A 22258-nucleotide genomic window follows, 5' to 3' on the forward strand; every position below is an offset into this window, starting at 1 on the left:
GAACAATGGATGAAAGGTTTTATTTAAAAATAAAGACTCGTGAGAAACCGGTCAAATAAATATTTTTTTACGGTGAACACAAAATTAGTAACATTTTATGTTTGTTGGAAAAGCTAATGGAATAAACTCAGCTCGTAGGATAACAATGATTATAAAGGGTTTTTCATTAACAGCGCTCACATTTAAAAAAAAAAAAAACGAAAACGGTTTGAGATATCGACGATTTCTTTATTTGCCGTTAAAATACATTTAAGTTAATTTATGAATAGAATTCCATATCGTTTGAATGACCACCACGTGCACGTTTTACGAAGTTCCAATCGTTGAACCCAATTTTCGACTACTTTTCCGCATAAATTGGCTGAAACTGCAGCAATTTCGCAGTTGAATATTTGTTCTGAGCTCTTCTAACGTCGACGGATTATTGGCGTAGACCAGGGTTTTCACGTGACTCCAAAGGAAATAGTCTAGAGGCGTTAAATCGCCCGAGCGAGGTGGCCAATTGACTGGTCCATTTCTGGAGATAAGATGCTCACCAAACTTACTCTTCAATAAATCGATTGTAACATTTGCTGAGTGTGAAGTGGTGCCGTCTTGTTGAAACCACATATCGTCCAAGTCCATATCTTCCAATTCAGGCCAAAAAAAATCGGTTATCATGGCGCGGTAACGATTTCCATTCACAGTAACGTGGCGATTGTCATCGTCGACGAAAAAGTACGACCCAATGCAATCAACACCAAACAGTAATTTTTTGAGGATGTAATGGCGCCTCATGAATCATGTGTGGTTTTTTTCTGGCCCAATAGCGCATATTTTGCTTGTCAACAAAGCCATTGGGCCAAAAATGTGCATCATCGCTGAAGATGATTTTACGTTGAAAATCAGGATCATTTTCTAATTTTCCTTCAGCCCATTTTACGAATTCCCGACGTTTGAAGTGGCCAAGCGGCTTCAGTTCTTGTGTCAACTTGATCTTATACGGGTGTAGGCCAAGATCTTTTCGCAAAATTCGCCACAACGATGTCACAGAGACCCCCAACAATTGAGAAAAGCGCGTAAGAGACAAATTTGGGTCATCTTGAATTGGTGCACTTGCTGCAGCAATATTTTTTTTACACTTCATGCATTTCTTTGTCTCACTGGCACAGGAACATTATGTAGCGTGTATATGGACTCAAATTTTTCACCAAACGTTGAATTGTTGATTTTGCAGGTCGATTTCGTTGAATTTACCATAAATTAGCGTGAACGCTCATAAAGTTTGGATAAAAGACTCACCACTTTTGTAATAAATTTTAATAATTTGCAAGCGTTGCTCGAGTATGTACTGCTCCATGATAAAATTACAATTATTTCTGAGCACAGCTGTCAAAGAAACAATAACAAATATGACGTTATTTTCGAAACATATTAACGTAAAATGGAAGCGTTCCTATTGAAAACCCCTTTATATTCAACTTAATTTACATAATAGTTATGGATGGATTGAGAGTTTAAAGTCAATTTTACCTTTTGGGATTCGTAAGGAAAAAATATATATTGCATGATTGACATCATTTTTCATACCACACAACTTTTTAGCAAGAATTGTTAATAGTAGCATACATTAAAAAATCAAAGATTGCCATTCAATATTAATTAATTGTTCTACATTTTTACATGTATATACATATTACTTTTAAGAGAAGATAAAAGCTCTTAAAAAATATCTACATAGAGATATTTCTTAATTGTTTCACAGGTCATTGCTAATTAGACGTTTCATAAAAGAAAGAATCCTACACTATAATACTCTATATATAAATATAATTGATCCTTTAGTTTCAGAAGAACATTAAGAGTTGGTGATGATTAAAAGTTATTTGACACTTTGCATGATCATTTCGACTATAGGTAAGATAAATTGTTTATATATGTTACATCAAATCGAATATCACCTTAAGTTAATAATCAATCATTTAATGATTGTTATAAGTAAAGAGCTATGGATGCACATAGATGTGAAATAGTTAATTATCGACTCAACAAAGCCATTTTTTTAAATTACATAAATACTATCATTTACCTTTTTCTTTACGGACTTTAAATAACAAAATTGAACATAATGTGAAATAATAATTGATGAGAAAACTACATATAGTATATTATCCGCAAGGTGGTGTGAAAGTATATAGCTTGTTGTTTAAAAAATGTTACATGATCAGAAATTTTTTGACACCGTCCTCTATGAGAGAAACATACATACAAATGTCACTAAAAATACAAGGTTAGTCCATCTTTTAATTGGGCTTGCTAGAATTTTCAATCTGATGTATTATACCGACTACTGAGCAAGATAGGCAGATTTTGACAAAACACGCAACTACTCATAGCCTATGACGTCACTATTGCTAGAACTTTGAATTTAATGTATCGTACAGACTGCTGGGTAGGAAAACAGATTTTGACAAAACACACAACCACTCATCTACAATGACCCCAATATCAACGTTAACCTCGATACATACATGTTATTTTGTATTAAACAGGGAGTTGTGTTATTTTTCCACAAGACTGCGCACACTCTCTCACTTTGTTTACAAATGTATATAAGTAAATATTGCTCCTGCCTCATTATATTTTCTTTGTTTTTTCGATAATTTTGAAAATTATGCGTAAAGATTCAGAACAGAATTTGGTCTCTTTTTTTAGTTCATAAATAATGTACAAGGGATTTAATTATTATAAAAATATGTGTAGTGAAGGCAATTCTGAAATTTTTTTCAGCCAAAGAAAAATATTTTTTTATTGAATTGATAAAATCTAAGTTATTCAACAATTAAGTCAGTTTGACTACTTCAATAAGGCGGTCAATTATTAATCGAAAAATAATCAGCTAGTTTTAGAAAATATTTATTTGTATCTTGGAATGTTCTTTCAAAAAGTTGTATCCATATAATCACAACTAAACATATAATAAAATTATTATCATCCAACCTGCATCACTACCAATTATATTTACTTTTGATTAAATTATTCTATATTCGAATATTATGAGTTTAATAGAGTTTTTCAAATAATATTTGGGCGAGTTTGAGTAATTTTAGAAGATTGTCGAAATAACTAAAGTCAACTTTTATTTCTAATTCCTGTAAAACTCAAATCCAACAAAACCAATTAATCTTTTATTTTATTTGTGAATATGCAAATACCAGAATATGAATTTGAATAGCTGAATAAAAAAAAACCTGATGAAATGATTTGAGATAATTAATTATAAAATTCATTCGTCAATAATACTATACTTAGTCTCATATAAAAAAGCTTATAAGGTTAATTTTTCTTATAAAAAAAAAGAAAGAAAAGAAGGTTGATATCGAATATTAGCATATACATTATTGTTAGATTTACGCCCGAAAATCCTATACCGTGGATTAAACTAAATTGATCTTTCATAGAAATTTGGTCTGGACCAGTCTCAAAGAAAAATGCAGTCCAGATAGTTCCAAAAATGATTAAAATAAAAATAACCAAGACAGAGTTCAAATGGGAACTGCTAACAAGAGCTAATTCGAGGTGAAAAAATCATCATTAAAATAAAAAAGTTGTTGACAAATCGAAAGCTAACAAAAGAATACAGTTTAAACGTTCATGGTACTAAGTGGAATAAGGTCGTAATATGTGTCAAATGTCAGAACAACATTTTTTTTTAGGAATTTACTATTAAAAATATGAGTTTTACTCAAAAATCTTTTATTTCTTTTGCTAAGGAATATAAAATATGCAATAAAATATTATGTGCAAATTGTATTGAGTGTTTTTATTTTTTAAATTAATAATAATATGAAATATTAGGATGGGAATATATAGATAGGTAGACAATACACTTTAACTTTAGTATAGACCTATACGTCAACTTTTATACAAGTTTTAAAGAATAATTTTTTGAATCACTTATAAATACATGAATGCTCGCAATTTTTAATAGTAAGAAGCTTGTAAAACCATTTATATGGATGTTCATTTTTCAGCATACATGGTTAATTGCAAAGCTTTAGTAAGCAGAGCTCACTTGAGTACTGCTCAAAATTCTTGAGCGAAATCGGATGAGCGCTCATCATTTTAGAAGAACGATAAAAGCGTTCCAATTTTTTCTCACTTATAGCAATTTTATTATTCTTTCTGTTTTTACATCTTATGAGATAACATCAAACATTTTTGAAAGATAAAGAATAATTTTAAAGATTGCAAGAATAGCCGGTTGAAGTTATTTTACAAGATAAGCTAGAATCTTTTTTTTTCATGTTGTATCCGTGACTCTCTGCTGTTTCCATTGACGAGTTTGCCTCTCATGTAGCTGGTCACTCTAAAAAAACTCAGATATCGGTTCCCTCAGAGACACCGCCAGCTCTCCTGTGATCTTCTGCGTGGAGATACTGTTGGAAGATAAATCTTTATTATTTGTAAACGAATTTTCCTCACTGATATACAATTTTCTTATATTTCTATGTAGTAAATTGGCATAAGATCTCAAAATCACATTCAACCATAAGTTCAAAAACTTGAGAACCCTTTGTTCAAGGTTAAGGCTTAACTGATGATTGTGCACAAAACCTCGTACATACATGTCTCCTAAGATAGTGGCCCCGAACCTTTTGTCCTCAAGGTACACCAAATGAAAAATAAAATTTTTGACCTCCCTATTTTAATCAAACCAATCATTTGGATCACTATAAGCTATTGCAAATAATGTATGGTCGTCACAAATCATACGGCACACTTGAACTTGTAATAGATTGAATTTAATTGCGATCATAAAGAGTTGTTAAGTTCAATTAAATCTATACGAACAAAAAAATGAAATTTTTTTGGAATTAGTAATCTGAAGAATACATTTTCTTTTCCTTAGCTGTTGTCATTATTATTTAACTCCTGCGTAGGGAACTTCCTTGTTTACTACATTCAAAACCTGATTGAACATTCTTGTGTGCTCATAAAAGGTGGAGAGTAATCTTGAAGATTTGTCCCGGAGTTATATTTGTAAGTCCTTGATGGATTCAGTTTAAAATTGAGGATATACATCGGAGTAATTTTTGGTCAATATTCTTGTTTATTTTCTTCTCCCTTCTCTCATCTCACAGCTGATTGTAGCTAATCTAATGAAATATCATGACAACTAAGCTATTCTCCTACAAAAATTCTTCAATTATAAGGGTTACCATGTTCATTTTCGGTTTCTTTATTTTAAACATCCCCAAAATGCACACTACTTGTAGGTCTAATACAAGGAATAGTCTATCCAAGTTTCAACTTGTCTTTTCTTCTTCCTTTTTTCACCCTTGGTTTGTCATTATAGCTAGGAAGGCCGTAAAGGTTTTATAGTTTGATTGCCCTTATTTCCTCATGGATAAGCCTCTGAATGCCTGCTCGGATATTTTTTTAAATTAAAATATTCGAACTAAGGACGATTTTTTGGGGTTCAATAGTTATGAAATGAAAGAAGGAATTTAATTGAAACAAACATCTGCTAAATTTGATTTTTTTTTTCTTTTGTTAATTTATTTATTATATGTCCTCAGAACCATAATTAATAAATTAAGTTATTTTAATTCCTTAATACATTCATCAAAAAATTGTTATAATTCAATTTCCTCCTTCATTTCATAACTATTCTACTTAAAAAAAAAAAAAAATTGGTTAAAAAAAGTAAGGAAACAAGTGCTTGTTCCATATGTAGAGTATTCCATACCTTATCCTATAAACTCAAATTTTGTATTATAACAGATGTTTTTGTTTGTTTTCTAAAAGCTCTATGTAGGATATTTTTTACACCGTTTATTATACAAATATTATGCATAATTGATCAACATGTTTCTAAAATTCCATGTCCCTACGTCATAATAAGATTTATATTTTAATGTAACATTTTCTTATTAATTGATTTAGCACTTATCCTTTTTTATGCATATCGAGATAGCTTCCCAATGGTAGTTGGCCATGTTAGAGGCATATATTTAGGGAGACCACATATACTTTGATTTAAAAAACAAAAAACAAGTGGCAGATCGATATGCATGTTAAGAGAAGGGTAAGGTTTAATATTTTAAGCTAATACATTTTAAAATAAATATTAATAAATACATTTTGACTGTTGTTTGTTCCACGAAAAAAGACTTGACACATTTTAATTTTTTAGTAGATTCCATTATTGTCAATTTAAACTCTCAGATAACTTAATTATTTATACTATAAAACCCTATGATAAGATGATGAAGCTGGTAATAATAGTAATAGTTTTTTAGAAATTCAGCTTTGCCGTATTCAAGGTTTGATCTCCTTTCACGACCCAGAGTTTTAATGTGATTGGAAAGTAACGTAGCAATAGGACATTAATTAATCAAAAAAATATTCATAACCTCAGGATGGTGCAAAGATTCTGAGTCTAGTAAACAATCAACCAAATATACAACGCTCATATCCTATTGTTCAAAATTAACAAAAACAGGGGTCTCCAATAGACAGACCGCGAAATACCTTTGTGTGGATACAGGAAAAAAATCAACAACACAACACACCAACAAATTTCGCCTCCAAAAATGTACTATGGACCTTAAAAATCCTCAATATTTAATTTATTGCCCTTTTAATCGTGAATCCTTGAAGTAGAGACTCCATTTGTGATGTTATATCATCAGCTTAGTCACAAAATCAAAGTACTTAATACTGCTACAGAGCTAAACAAAGCATTTAAGGAGGTGTCTACCTCACTTCAACAGAAGAGTATTCCTAATAATTTATAAATATAATATTTTGTGAAATATAATCTTACTTTTAAGAAAGCTTGTCGGATTTTCTTTGGACTTTTTCGGAGTAAAGGAAGAAGAAGAGTTAGTATTGTTTGAACTGTCTGCTTGTCTATGAGATGCTCCTTCACTATTCAATGACTTTCCATGGAGCTTTTTATTATTCAATTTTGGATATATTTGAGGTGATTTAGATGCCCAAGTTGTTTCCGTAGTAACATCGAAGGAGCTAGATGATGCAGATGTAGCAGTGTAGTGTCTCTTAGGGCCAGAGTTTGTTTTGGAGTAGGATGGAGTGGATAGGAACGTAACACTTTTGGTCGAAGTAGGGGCCTGTGATTTCGAGACTCTGGTGTTAGAGTTAGAATTAGAGTTTGTATAGCTGATGATAAGATCTGTTTTATGTGCAATACTTCCACTGCTCTTGATCTCTGGATAGATATTGACAACCTCTTTACTATTGTCACTAAAATGGTGATGATTACTTAAAGAAGAAGAGGATGATGGGATACTGGGAGGAGGCTGGGAAAAGCTTAGTAATGAGACAGGGGCGGAGAATGAGGATATTGGATTTTGGTGTGAAATACAGCAATTGCATGTATTACTGTTATTATTAGATTTACAAGTGCTTTTGAAAGACTTGGAAGAGGAAATATTGGAGATACTGCTCTTTAATAAACTTGGATCACGATAAAAAGTACATAAATCCTCATTGGACTCCCAAATAATGGATTCAGAGTTGACAATTATCCGTGCTTTTGTTTCTAATGGATATAATTCCTCTCGAGTTGAATGATGTTCATATGAGCCCAGCTATATTTGAAAAAAAGTAAATAAAATGTATTGAAATAATTCTTCTTTCATTATACATATAACAATATATAATTATTAAAAAGTTAATAAAAGTGATTAATTGGACATTTGATAGAGATTTTCATTAATATCAATATTTTCAAAATCACGGAGAGTGTAAAAAACCCAGAAAAACAAAAACAAAAAAAATCCTGCAAGATATTAGTGCTCTTATTAAGTATAACTCCCTATTATGCAAATTCAAACGAACGAGAGAACAAAGTTCGAAGTAATGATCTCTGACAGGAGATATGTTGTCTCTCAATGTCACCATATTTTTTATAACCTTTTCTCAGGTGTAATTTTTACATTCAACCCAATTACAAAATTTTCACATTTTCAAAGGAAGGGGAAAAAATGCACGTTCTATGTGAAGAATATATTTTGAATTAAGTATAGAGTTGTAAATTCGAAGCACTTAAGTAATGTTAAAAAAAAAAAAACTAAAAAAATGGCATTGTAACAATGCCAGTTCGAATAATGTTTGGGTAGAGAGCAGCATAGCTGTCATGGCGTCTTATTAGATTAGCCACAAGCATTTATAAGAGGATGAATATAAATACAATTAATAAATCCAACTCCGTATTTAACAGGGTCATAGACAGGAATAACTCCGATCTCAATCTTCAATTCTATGTACTTTGAGTACAACTATGACTTATACTTATAGTCATTACTCCACAACAAATCTTCATTGTTATTCTCCGTCTTTCATGAGCAAACAAACTTTATATGGATTTAGATGTTATCTCCTAAGAATGTAGGAATAATAGCTTTAGAAAATAAAAGTGAAATTTCCTCAGATTGCCAACTACAAAAAAAAAAAAAAAAAAAAAAAAAAAAAAAAAAAAAAAAACTCCCTCCCGATAAAAGGTATAATCATTTACAGCTCTAAATTTAATTATGTCCATTCCACAAAATATGTAAATCCTTACTTTTCTAATGATATAACTTCGATTTGCATACACTTGACAGAGATATGTTCCAGCTTCTTTGAGACAATGATTGAGGGTATCATTGTGTAATTGGCAAACATGACCAAGTTCGTCAGAGCCTTCTTCTTCTATATTTGGAGAGCTACCGCTCTTTCTCTTATTTTTGTTCAAAAGTGAAGATGAAGAGCCTTGGAATTGAAGTAAATTATTCCCTGGAGAAGTAAAATTCTTTCCATCATTATTAGTACTTGATTCAACTACTCGAAGGTGGTGCAAAGGTTGTTGTTGCTGTTGAATTTCATATCCTCCAAGTAGACTACTTCTATTCGGAGAATGAACGTAGGAGGATGACGACATGGGTTAGGAAATGGCGGTGAAGGTGAACTCAGAGTTCCATTATCCATCTCATCATTTACTTGATTTAGAATGGATGAAAAGACTCGAAAAAAGAATTGTTCTGGTATGTATTGGACCTACTCTTGCCAAGGTATTTTGTCAAACTAAGCAATCTATATATTTCTGAAATAGAAAGAAAAAAAAAAATCTAATCAATGATTAATATGAATGATGTAAAATAAGCATAAAAAATCTTTTTGGTTAGGTGGGAGAAAAAGAAAAAAGTTCTCAGCCAGGGATTATCACTTTGCATTTTCTTATTTAGTCTTGATGAGAATCTGGTTGCATTGAAAAAAAATTATATAATAGTGACTCCATTATCATGCAATCTTACAATTTTATTATATGATTGTTACAATTTGTCAAAAAAAAGTGGGGGCCAACGACCCCTTGGCTCTTTAATTCTGGTGCAACTAATATAGGTACAATAATAGGGGCTGTACACTATTCTTAAAAATAAAGATGCCAGTAGTGTGAAAATAAACTGGATCAGCATTGATAAATTTGTAAACAATGTAGTACAAGGGTCAAGGATTCGAGATACATTCCGAAGATTTACTTGAATTTTTTAGACTTTGATATCAAATGTATTCTTTTCAGATGTATTTCGTGGTTTTTATTTCTAAAAAGGCCATGAAATGAAAACCCATACCATAACCAAACCCGGTGTATTGCTCTATATACATCCCATGTCTATGATATTCCATGTCTAGAATATAGTCCCTCATTTAAAAAGAGGGCTCCTTACATTTTGACTAGGACCAGTATATTCCAAAACCAAGATTTTGAGATAACCTATAATCTTTTTCCTGAGAATGATCTTACTCATGATATTTATCTTGTATAGAGTCTTTTATTATATTAATGACCGACGTAGCTGCCACGTATGGAATTTATTTCAAGTTTTTGTTTTTTGACAACAAATGATCGAATAATAATCATATAAAAAATCATTAGAAGTGTTAAAAGGGATTTAAATATTGCCTAAGATGGATGACAAATAAAGTTTCAAAAATGGTGATTGGGTTTGCAAGGGTTAAACTTGTAAACTTTGTGATTTTGTTTTTACTCATTAATCTAAATGTTGATAATGTTAGTTTTTAGAGAGATAGGATGAGAAGGCGAGGGCAGTTGTAACAATTTCTGCTTTTGAATCAATTACTCTAAGCTATTTTGACGTTGGCATGCCAAAATCTAATATAAAATATCTATAATTGGGTGTTATTGTTTGAATTTTTTTAAAGGTTATACTAGCCAGTTTTTTTTTTTTTTTTTTTTTTCCACAAATTGTGTTTTTATATGACTCGTCTAATATTACATCTGTCCTCGTAGGCAGTGACAGTTGTAACAGTTTAAGGTAGTCTTTATTAATATATAATAAGTTCTGTGTTATAAATCAGCATTTATAATAATTTAACTTCGATTTGTATTTTCATAATAAACATAACCTAAGGGCCTTTTCTAGTTATTGTACATTCATACATAATATACACGTATAGTACAATTAAAATTGCAAAACTTGTTGCAACGATATCTCACATTCCTCCACAATGATTAGGTTTTGAAGTTTGATAAAAATATTCAAAGATAATAGTAGAATCAATATCCAAAATATATAATTTTCAGTAAGCATAAGGAAAAACTGACTGCATTATAACAAGAATATTGTTCTTCAAAATTTCTCAAAAAAGTAAAATTATTTTTTTCCTTTACAATTACGAATAATCCACATATGATGTAAATTTTGTAGCTACATTTTTTTATATTTGAGAATTAGGACTTGTTGCAACTATACTACAGTATTAATAAATAAAATACATAAGGTTTAATAAGTTAGTTAATTTTGGATTATGATTCTTTTGGAGAGAATTTACCCTGGCTTCTTATTTTTACCAATATTTTTATATCTATTATGTCGACAGAATCAATTAATTATCAACTCAAATAGTGATTCTATTTTCAAATTAAAAAAAACCAAAAAAAAAAAACCGAGTAGGCTTGCTTTTTATAACTTAGCCTCATCAAATGTTTCGAGTTGTTTGGCTCTGCCTGGAAGTGATTTTATAACCACTCATAATTTAACCAAGTTATTGGCCGAAATTTGATTTTATAGGTTTGGCTAAGGAGTTACAAGCAATTTTATGATTCCAACTAATAAACTTTGTAGCTTTTATGAGATGTTGGTAAAAATACGGCTCCATCATGCCTCATAGGATACAAATTTAAGGATATGTGAAGAATATTAAGGGGATTTTTCTACTTCTCCTCCACCAAAGACCCTAACTCCATTACAGAGGCATAAGTAGCTAAATCATTTTTCTTTTTTTAATTTAAATTTCGACTTAACTCAAGTTGACACAAAACTAATTTTAATGACTCAACTTGGACGAGCGCGATTTCTACTTTATATTCTATCTAAAGTTTTTAACCAAGTAGCGAAACGAGGACCCACGTGATCCATAGCTAAAAAAGTTTCTTTTTTGCAAAGAAACTTTTTTTTTCCTCTACAGGTAGAGTTTAGTTATTAGTTGCAGATATAATCAGGAGTTATTATTTTATCTAATATATTTTAATTTTTAGAAGATGCTCATGAGCGTTCTAGAAGACAGACTTAGCTTAAATAAGAAGATTTTTATAATGTGGAGTTTTTTTATTCTAGTTCAAGGATGATGATGTTTATTCTGCGTTATTTTTTCTTATACCATTAATGTAAAAGTATACGTTTTATAATTAAGCTATGGAGTCCAAGACAAGTCTCGAGTCAAAGTTTCCACCTCTGAAAAAAATTGACCATTGTATCTTAAATGATACATTTGCTATTAATTATTATAAAAACAACTAACAAGTGATAAATCATAAATGTGTAATTGAAAACTCTTCTTCTGCTTGGTCTTTGGGGGATATTCAAAAAAGGAATAATCAACGAATAAAATAATTTCTTCCTTCCCCGAAGCAATTTTAGTGTGTAAGACACGCTTCATAAATCTCCCTCTTTTTAATCCCAGTCTATATCAGTAAGAAAAATGACAGAGTGATGTCATATATAAGCGAAATATTGTGAAAAAATGTTAAAAAGCTGCACCATTGTATCTCCTCAGGCTAACAGTCACGTTTCGTTACTTTGTTAAACACTAGAACGACGGATAGTAACGACCCTCCTTAAATGAGGGTGGATATCAAAAATGATGCCCATTTATTTTTATATTTGGTACCGTTAGAGGTACCTAAAATTGAAAGTAATGTGTCACTTCTCTACTCATTTATATTAGCTAAATTCAAAATATTATAAAAAACTTGTTTAGAGGACATTAAACTTTCACGCTTATGTGAACAGAGCTCAAAATTACAGTATTTTTTTTCATTGATAAGAAATCCATTTTCTGCCACTATTTAACTAAACATTTGATGAATATAGTGCTTATTGGTAGACTTTAGTTCCGGAGATATTTCTTTGCGAATACGATTAATAGTTCCGAAAATATTCGTCCTATTTTTCTGAAGTTCATTTGCAAGAAACAATGCTGTAATCTATTGTAACATTTCTTGTTGTACCACAATACTGACATATTCTTATAAAGATTTATTAGTTGGTCTTAGATAATCTTTTCCCAACTTATGAAGTCAATTTACCAAGTATTTGCATCAACCACTAACCAAAATGTTATACCGAAGATATCAGGCTTATTTGCCATAAATTGAGTAAATAGATACCTAGCTTTTGTGTGGAAAAGTTGCTCATTAATTGTTAGTATTATTACCTGGCCTGTATGCTGACTTAGAATTTCCGAAGAATCGATCCCATGCCCTTGAAATCAAGGAGAACTTGTCGTTTTGGAGTTTTTATAATTTTGTAGAACGAATATCAAAGTGGATATATCTCAATTATTCCTTATATTTTCGCAAGGGATTGTATTCTGGAAGAGATTGATTCCCAATTTTCTTGAACGAAGGACTTTAGTCGGCTTTCCGTTAGGTAAAATTCTTCTTGCATACATTATAACAATTAGTAGGAGTATTTATCGTTAACTGATTGTCCATCCTCCATTCTTGAGTTTGGAACAAGCCTCAACTATTGTCCATTTTACAAGTTACAATGTAACCTTTTCAGAATGATGATGGACCTGGGACTTCTTTCAAAAAGTTTTCTCGGCTAAAACAGGATAAACACTCTCTATTTCCTATTTGTTATCCTTGCAACATACATCGACTCTCCTAATAAGTCGGTTGATTTATATTTCTTAGAAAGCGGGAATTGAGTCACATGCTTACATCCTGACATTTATTTTAAATGTTATATATACGAATTAGTTGTAAAAAAAAGACATATATCATCTACCAAAACTAATATTCAACAAAATTACTTATCGTGAGGCTTGTCAAAAACTTCAAAATAGTCATCAGAGTCAGAAGTACTTGAAGGTTGGGCATATTTTTCATCTTGTTCATTTTCGAAATCGTCACTTTCTGAATTGGATTATGATGTGGACACAAGATAATGTCTCGTTTCTTCGATACATAATTTTTTCTTGGACATCCGTGCACAATAAAAGGTGGAAGCAGAATGGTTAGTTCACCCAAATCTATATTTATATTAATAAAATGAAGGTACACTATTCCTTTCTAGAGCCGTTCATTAATGTTTGAACTTGATTGAGTCTGTTCATACACAATTGTAGAGCAAAGATAATTGGATATCAAATATAATAACAACGTCTGTGTACGTAGTGTTCACTATTTTAAGGAAACGATTACTAATTTTAATTATGAATTTGGTTTTTTGTGGTTAATTAAAATAATTATGAAAATTCAAAAACTTATAAACAAATGCAATCAAGAAGTTTCTCACAATATTTAATTGAATCCCAAATGGGTATCAAAAATGATACCCTCGTCGTTCTAGTATTAAAGAATTAATTCTATCTATCTACATCGTCATAAATTCCTCCTTTTTATTACGAGAGACTGGAAACTTTTCGGTGTTTCATGTATTAAAAAAAAAAAAAAAAAAAAAAATGAGCACTGAATCTCTGATAACTACGAGCTTTCTCTCGAAACCTTTAGTAGTAAACCAATACTACTCCCCTAATCATCGGCAAACTTTGTCGAATATTAAATATTTTAAAACTATCCGGCTCGGCGATATATTTGTTGAGTTCTATTACTATGTGCTGTTTCTTCACTTTATTTCTTGTTAAATGTAAGATATTTATCTTGTGTTTTACCTGGTAAGATTCCCCCCTCCCCCTCTCTTTTAATTCTTTTTTGTATGTAATTAAGTTCGCATGTTATATTAAGTCAATAATTTATAGATATTTCAAGTTATATCCAGCCCCGGGTATAATAAAGATTCTCAGATCTTCTCTCCTACACTCTGTGGTACTGTAGTTATTTCTGGCAATGACCCTAAAATATATATCTCTCTCATTTAAAGGTATATTATCTAAACATAATATTATCTAAATAGTAGAATATACCTGAATTCCTCAAACTACAAATTCTTATAAATATTATTTGCTTCAGAAGTAATTTTTTTCTCGTTTAAGAGAGAAGAGAAGAGTAGCTTAGCTGTCATGACCTTTCAATTAATTAGCTGCACTGATGAAAGGAAGAAAAAGAACAAAAACCGCACAATGTATCTAGCAAGGATATATAGGTTGGAATTCTAACGATGTTGATCCTTGATTCTACTCTGAATACAACCAAAAGCCTTCACTTACAACTACCCAAGTAATTCTCAGTTTTTATCAACCACATTCATGAATACACATATCGTTGATTACTCTATAAACTAGATATTCTCTTCTCAATGGGTAAAGAATATGAATAATAATAGCTTTATAAACTAAAAGAAAACATTGTTTAGATTGCCAACTAGAAAAAATATTGCACACGTTCTATGTCATATTTTATACAACTCCAGTTATTATGATAATATTTCTACAACCTCCATTTGTATCAACACACTTCATTGCAAAATAAAAAAAATAGCAGTTCCATTTTATAACAAAGAATATGAACACATGAATATAATTAATTAAAGGCATGACAAAGATTTTCCTTGTTGTATGGGTATATAAAGGCATTTCTTTTTGACAATTATGTTAGTATTAACAATATGTATTCGTGGCCCATGCTTTTTTGTACGTCTCTGTGTGTCTTGAAAAAAGAACACCAACGTTTTGAGTACATTTACATATTATTATTGTGTACTTATGAGTGTTACACACACGTATGTACACTGTCCGGTCATCACAGAGTAATTTTTGCTTTCTCTACAATTACAACAGTGGAGTTTTTATTTATAGTTCATAAAGTACGGAATTTGAAGTTGTATGAAAACGTTTTCAGGAGGTATAATATTACCTCATTTAAACTATTTTGTTTTAAATTAAAGTAATCTTCAAATAAATAGATATTAGGTTTGTTGAAAGGAAAGAGAGCAAAAACCTACTAATAATCAACACTCGGTTAGATTATAATATTCTTTAAATTACTTTGTTCATAGATACGTATATAATATAATTATTATTAATAGATAATTCGGCCAAATAGTTGTCATGCTTTAAACTTACTGCTGCTAGTCCAATAAATTCTCTTTTTATAAACAACAACATGTATGTGTGTTAAATAAAGATGTTTTTGGACTGGGTCATTGGGGCATTCGTTCATTACGTTCACCCTTCAGTATTCTATGTTTTCTTCAAATGACACTTTTTCGTAACAGTATTGATCAGTATTTTAGTGGTACCAGGGTACTGATGCCTTTAAAACGGCACTATACTAGATTCATGTTGGAACTGCTATTACGACACCACTACGACACAAAAAAATTGGTATCGTGACAAAGATACTTTGTAATTAACGAAGTTAAATTCCGAATTCAATCAAACATGGTGTTTTTCAATAATCTCAATCGACTCAAAAGTAGAGATAGGACGGCTCAGAAATCCGGGTACAGTATATATAAACTTGTGTTATCCAAAAGGATCAGAGACTCGAATTGGCTTCAGATACTTTTATGGGTCTTAAACAAGATCCTAAGGATGTTTTGGATCTTAAAAAGCCAATGGCATTTCTTAATCCTAGCTTAAAAAAAAAGAAATAACGTTGCATCTTTATTTATATTGATTAATGTCTGGAGTGACATCTCCATCAATAGTTGCATTGAACCCGTGGTTATTCCAGACAGCGTTACCTCACTAGCACTGTATTAAGTTGTTAGCTGTCGATGTTTCGTCTTCTTTTCCTCTAATCAGTGTTTTTAATATTGATTGGTTGGATTTCAATTAGTTCTTAATGAGCTGTGAACAATTATTAGCTGTTATTGGATTAATTAACTAACTACCAACTGAGAGTGCCCCTTTTTTCTGTTAACTTTTTGTTGGAGAGGTTGCGAGATACAGTATAGGTATCGACTTCTCCAATGTTATTATCACAATAATTTTAATAATAACTAATAATTATGTTCTAATGGTATAACATTGGGCTATTCATTGTATGGAAATCAGTAATGAGTAAAAATATAATCGTAATCAGGATTTTTTATTATTAAGATCCGAAATTTGCTTAAATTAATATATGTTTAGAAAATATTACTTAAGAAGGAACCCGGGGAAAAATCGATCTTGGAACGTGTCTCAACTCTAATGTTTAAGTCCTATTATTAACTCAATAACATCAAAATTTACATCGTACTTTATTGTCTGCTTTCGATTTTTCTACTTCTTTCCCCCTTATTAGCATTCGGAACGTTGATTGATTGGATAAGAATGAGTTCCTTTTAGGCTGTGAACATGTATTAACAATTATTGAACAATAATTTGGAAATACTTGGGAATAATTGCAAAAAACTAACATCTGATTTTGGTCTTTTTAAGGTTTCTTTTCTAAGAAAAGGTTGCGATATGGCACATCTACAGTACAAGTCTATACAACGTGTTAAATCAAATACTTTTATTGTATACGATATAAAGTTATATTTAAAATGTGATACATTTGTTTTTAATTGAGGTACGTTTTTTGTCATTGATAATGAGATATGTCGCTGGAAATTGTGATGTAATAAAGGAGACGGGAGGACCGTTGCAGCATATAAAATAAATGTTCGTATTCAAATGTAATTTCTTCAAAAACTACTGCATTGCATGGAATAGTTTTGTTCGGTACCCCGGTACTATATGTAGTAGTATTCATACAAAAAGTTTAAACATAAATTTTAGAAGTTTTTATCCCTCCCTCTCATAAAGAAAAATCATAGACACAACTCTGCCGGGTAACTCTGTATTAAATAATTGTGATCGAAAACCGATTTATTGGAATACCGAAAACGCTTGCTCTTAATCTCCTTTCTTAAAAAAAAAAAAAAAAAAAAAAAAAAAAAAAAAAAAAAAAAAAAATGTTGTTTGACTTCAAGCCCAATTTGGAGTAGAATATTTTTGTTTGAATTGCAAATCATTTGATTTGGGAGTCGTATAGTCGTATAAGTATCTACCCATGTAATTACTTCATACGATGAAATAAAAATAATTCAATTGTACTTTTAATTTACAATTATATTATCCAAAAAAATAAATATTGTGTGTTCGTTTGGTGATATATGTACAAATCATTGCAAGGAAGCGGTAATTTTGTGGGCATTTTTAAAGTTTGTAAATAACACTCGACGATATATTGTAGCACATTTATCTTCTTTTAATCATGCCAAAGATTCAGAATCCTATATGAAGCCATAAAAGGAAAAATAATAATAAAAAAACACTTTTAGATTCTATTATTATATGAAGAAAATAAAAAATATAAATTTCTTGATCATATCACAACTAACTCTAAATAAAAAAAGTATAGAGGTATACACAGTGGTGTAGTCACTTTTACTGATCCCAATTTTGTTTTTTTTCAGTTTCATAGTTTCCTTTTTTGGATGAATGTGTTTTACAGTTCACGAGTGTTGTCATAATTTTTATATAAGTATCGGTATTTCGATATTTTTCCAACTAAAAATATATATAAAATATGTCTTTGAAGGAATTATTATGTATCTGGAGGATTTTTGTTTGGGTTGGAAGATGGCACCGAAATTCGATGACTTTTTCCATAAACAAAAATTGAAAATTTAATTAATTTTTTGTAAAGGACAATTTTGTTTCGGGCGGGGGCTTAGAAATTTGAGGGGTAACGTCATCGTCAGTCAATTTTTTTAATGTCGCAGTGGAACTGTAAGTACCGGTCCTAAGATTGGTTTAGTATGTACGTGCTTTAAAAGTTTGAGTACCCTGGTACCCCTATAGCCCCAGTATACATTACAAATCTACCATTAACGAGGCTCCTCTCCTTCACATTCTATGACACTTCAGATACTGTCATGGATAATTATAATTTTTCTTATACATTCAATTTTCTAGCCAGTTTCTTTGACTTGTACTTCATTCGTTGAGGGTGTTAAGTATCAAGTACATTTAAATATACTTAATTCAAGTACAAACACTTCATTGAAATTTTAAGCAAACGTATGTATTAGTTTTCTACTGGGATATTTAAGTAGTTTACAAGTACCTGCAATGCTTTTAAATACACATGCAAGTAATATAAATAGTATATTTACTTATGGTTTTGTTTCAATTCCATTTAATGAGCTAGACTACTTTTATAGGCAGTAAATGACTGGGAGTTAGCATATAAATTCCATTAAATGTAAGACAATTTATGGTACGAAATGTAGAGGACAAATCTATCGATCTTAATCTAGGAATTTCATCTTGTTACATTGCCAGATTGAAGCCACTTTTCATTATTCAACAAATCAGTAGCAATTGAAGATTTCCTAACCGATGCAAATAGATAATACGCTCAAAGCCAAATTTTTTAGAAAAATTTCCAAAAATTCAAAAGAAATATCTATATATATATATAATCCTGTGGACGCCATCAGAGTCAGAATTTGATATTGGAAATTAATTGATGCAATTTTTTAAGAGAAGATAAATGAATGATTATATATGTATAAAATATGATCTGGAACGAGTGTGAGACATTTCCGGGGTGGGATTTGTGTTTGTTTCCTTCTTCTCACGGCTGTATGGAACCGATCTAATGAAACATTCCGAGAACTAAGCTACTCTTCTCCCAAACATTTTTCAAATTGTCAGCATTAGCACGTTAAATTTCGGTTTTCTTTTATTTTTAAACACCAAAAGATCATATTTATAAAACTCTATGTATAAGTTGCATTGTATTAGACCAGAATATTTCATACATAGGAGGGATTTTATTTTTAAGGTACTCTTATAACCGGTCTTTACCTAAGGCAAATATAAACGTATGAGATCCTGTTCACTCTTTTTTTTAAATATGAATTTAATTTCGTATACATTTTACAGAAAACTATTTTGAAACTTGTTCAAATGATATAGTCTCTTTGTTAGAGTTAAATAGGACAAGTGCTCCCACTAAACCTGAGACTATGTACTATACAAAAATTGTACAGCTTAAGTCGAAAGTCGAATTATCCAGGGAACATCATAATTAATTTCATAATTGTATAAGGGATATGCCGTTTTATAAAAATGACGTCACATATTGATGACACTTTAATCAAGCAAACTTTTCATTGTTATGTTTTTTTTTTCAAAACTGTTCCTACTACTGTAGAGTAATCATATTTCAATTTCCTCAAAAATAATTAAAATTTTTTGAACAATCAGTATCAATATTATGGAATTGGAAGAAGGTAATAATTGTAAATTATATAAATTTAAATTTGAAGTCTGAAGACATTTTGTGACCTCTTTTTGTAAATTTCAAAGTTGAATTTATTTTTCTTTATAATTTTGTTTTATGCTCTTCCTTATAGTTTTGTATTCAATTATTTATTTATAACTTAGTTTTTATTTGTTAAAAGATTGTTGAGTAAGTTCTTTCTAACATATGGTTATGTTGCATTGATGATAATAACTTCTCTCTCCCCCCTTTATGTAAAAGAAGAAACATCCTTTTGAAAGTCATGTGATGTGTCAGATTTTTCCCAATAGAACTTTTAAAAAAATATTTATATTCAAAGATAAGAAAATCCAAGATTGAAGAAAAAGATAAGCAGCCATGGGTACATGCTGAGGGGGATAATTTGAAGGCCATTGTACTTTAAGTAAAAAAGAAAAAAAAGGAATCAACCTGTTGAACAGAAAAGGGAAGGGGGAATGAAAGGACCTGTTGTATATGAAAATTAGCTATTTTTATAAATATGTGGGAATAGTTTAATAGTTCTATGTATGAAGGAAGGTTTTAGGGCCCTGATTCTACGCAATAAATCTATAAAATATTTAAGCATTAGGGACGAATATGGAGTTACAAAGCAATATACTAGAACCTTTTAATAATTTTTTATTTAAAAATATATATTATATAAAATTGGAGCATGTTAAACATCGATCCTTTGAACACATTGAAATCCATTATTAATTAACTCTATTACTAATATACACTATATGAAAAAAAAATATATATACATTCTTACCTATAAATGATACTGAATAAACTTAAATGACAAATTTCCCCTATCAGTACATATCCATTGACGACCACAAATCACTTATTCTATGTATGTAGTTTGGTAAATAAGAATATCTGACACACCATATGGTGAAAGAGTAAGTAAGTGTAATAATCTAGACAAAAAATATCCTTATAACTTAACACATTACATATTTTTCTGTGTATATACATCTATGTTATAGTAGTATAGTATCAGTGTAAACATTCTTATAATATTCCTTTGAAGGTGCATGGCTGCGCTCTCTCGCCGTTTCTCTCTTATTATTATGGAGCATTCTTCTTCTCTCTTTTATTTTCTTCAAAAGGGCTTTCTTTAGAAATTATTTGTTTTGACGTTTACGAAGCTTCTGCTTATTTACGTGAAGAGGAGGGGGGGGAGGAAGAAGAGAAAAGCAAAAGGGAAAAAAGAGAAAGAAGCAAAGGAAGAGAAGAGAACAGAGGAAAATAAGGAGAAAGGAAAGAGAGCCCTACAATACAAGCAAGGATTGTTTCAACATCTCCACCGCAACAACAACAAGTAGGATGACAGCGGAATAGGTTCCATGCCGAAAAAAAAATATTGGAAATATTCTACGTAATAATAAATAAATAACTTACATTTACAGTTAAAAAATGCCTTATCGACATAATATTATGAATGAATGGAAATTTAACTACGACTTATACAATTATGTATGTATTCAATGTCTGGTTAAAGATGCTTTACATATTTTGAAAGAAAAATTTGAAATGCGCCATTTCGATTGCAGAATCAACCACAGAGGTGCAAGGTTTCTTTTAAACTATTCCTTTAGCCCAATCCTGGATGCTCTAAACTCAGATGGCAAAGTCTATTTCTTCAAGCCAGTAGATAAAATTGGAACAGATTCATACTACAAGGCAGATATGGGACTTGAGACACAGTGACTTGGACTCGAGTCGCTTTTTATTGTTTATGGTCATCACTTGAGACTTATTTTATGAGTGAAAGGTTAATAAATTAACAACGATTTCAAGATAATTACAGGATAAAAGATTCCTCATACAATATCATTTGCCATTTATTAAATAATCAATTAAGAAAATATTTATATACATATAGTTATGTAAACAAAGTCCAAGCTAGGAACCTCTGTAAAAACCAAATTCAACTCTCATTCGGATCCTTCTGCCTCTTCTCAAAAATGATAAAAAAACAAATTTGCAGGGATCTCAGATAAAGTTATGTAATTCTTCTCTTATAGCTTGATACTTACTTCTTACTTGAGGGTTATGATTTGAGACTTACCAGAGACTTAGGGACATGTCTCATACAAGGTACTAAGCTATAGGTACCATTCCTTTGATCAAGTCCAACGATCAGGAAGAAAATTATGATTGACTGTAGCATTCAAAAATTCTGTCAAAAGAACATCGCCTATATAGTCACATTTTATAATGAATTAAAAATTCATATGAAGTTTAAAAAAATTCAATGAACCTTTAGTATAAGCTAATTTTATATAATAAAAAAAAAATGACCACCGAGGTCATTTGACCTCGAGGATTTAAATAAAAATAGTTGTTTTCTATAATTAATAAGTAATATCATAATGTAGCACATTGCCTTAGATTTAATGATTTCTTGATTAATAGAAAGTATTCATATTCAATTCTGTATTTTCGTAAACCCTTCCGACAAAAATCACAAATCACTCATGGTAGAACATAATAATCAAATGTAAAGTTTTACTAGATATACGTTTTAATTTAAATTAATCCAAC

General features: G+C 30.5%; 1 protein-coding gene across 3 annotated transcripts; it reads right to left on the bottom strand.

Moving 5' to 3' along the window:
• Positions 1 to 207: 207 nt before the first annotated feature.
• Positions 208 to 20769, bottom strand: LOC121118895 (uncharacterized). Of its 3 annotated transcripts, XM_071888716.1 has the most exons (5): positions 20478 to 20714; positions 8821 to 9091; positions 8573 to 8760; positions 6812 to 7598; positions 208 to 1368 (listed from the first exon to the last, which is right to left on the bottom strand). In XM_071888716.1, exons 2-5 carry the CDS (start codon positions 8927 to 8929, stop codon positions 1256 to 1258), a joined length of 1197 nt encoding a protein of 398 aa, XP_071744817.1. In that variant the 5' UTR covers positions 8930 to 9091; positions 20478 to 20714; the 3' UTR covers positions 208 to 1255. The 3 variants fall into 3 exon arrangements, with proteins under 3 accessions (XP_071744817.1, XP_071744816.1, XP_040569423.1); XM_071888715.1 differs by having other exon boundaries at positions 8573 to 9091; positions 20478 to 20769; XM_040713489.2 differs by lacking the exon at positions 208 to 1368 and adding an exon at positions 3105 to 4418 and having other exon boundaries at positions 8573 to 9091; positions 20478 to 20769.
• Between the last annotated feature and the right edge of the window lie 1489 nt (positions 20770 to 22258).

Source organism: Lepeophtheirus salmonis, chromosome 5 (assembly GCF_016086655.4).
Source record: "Lepeophtheirus salmonis chromosome 5, UVic_Lsal_1.4, whole genome shotgun sequence".
Lineage (NCBI taxonomy): Eukaryota > Metazoa > Arthropoda > Copepoda > Siphonostomatoida > Caligidae > Lepeophtheirus > Lepeophtheirus salmonis.

Bases quoted from the DNA above. Each gene is read 5' to 3' on its own strand.
- LOC121118895 (XM_071888715.1), bottom strand. From the start codon at position 8,929: ATGTCGTCATCCTCCTACGTTCATTCTCCGAATAGAAGTAGTCTACTT. The intron at 7,599-8,572 runs GTAAGGATTTAC...TTTCAAATATAG, and splicing joins GAAGTTATATCATTAGAAAA to CTGGGCTCATATGAACATCA. The intron at 1,369-6,811 runs GTAAGATTATAT...TTTCTTTGACAG, and splicing joins TCCGACAAGCTTTCTTAAAA to CTGTGCTCAGAAATAATTGT.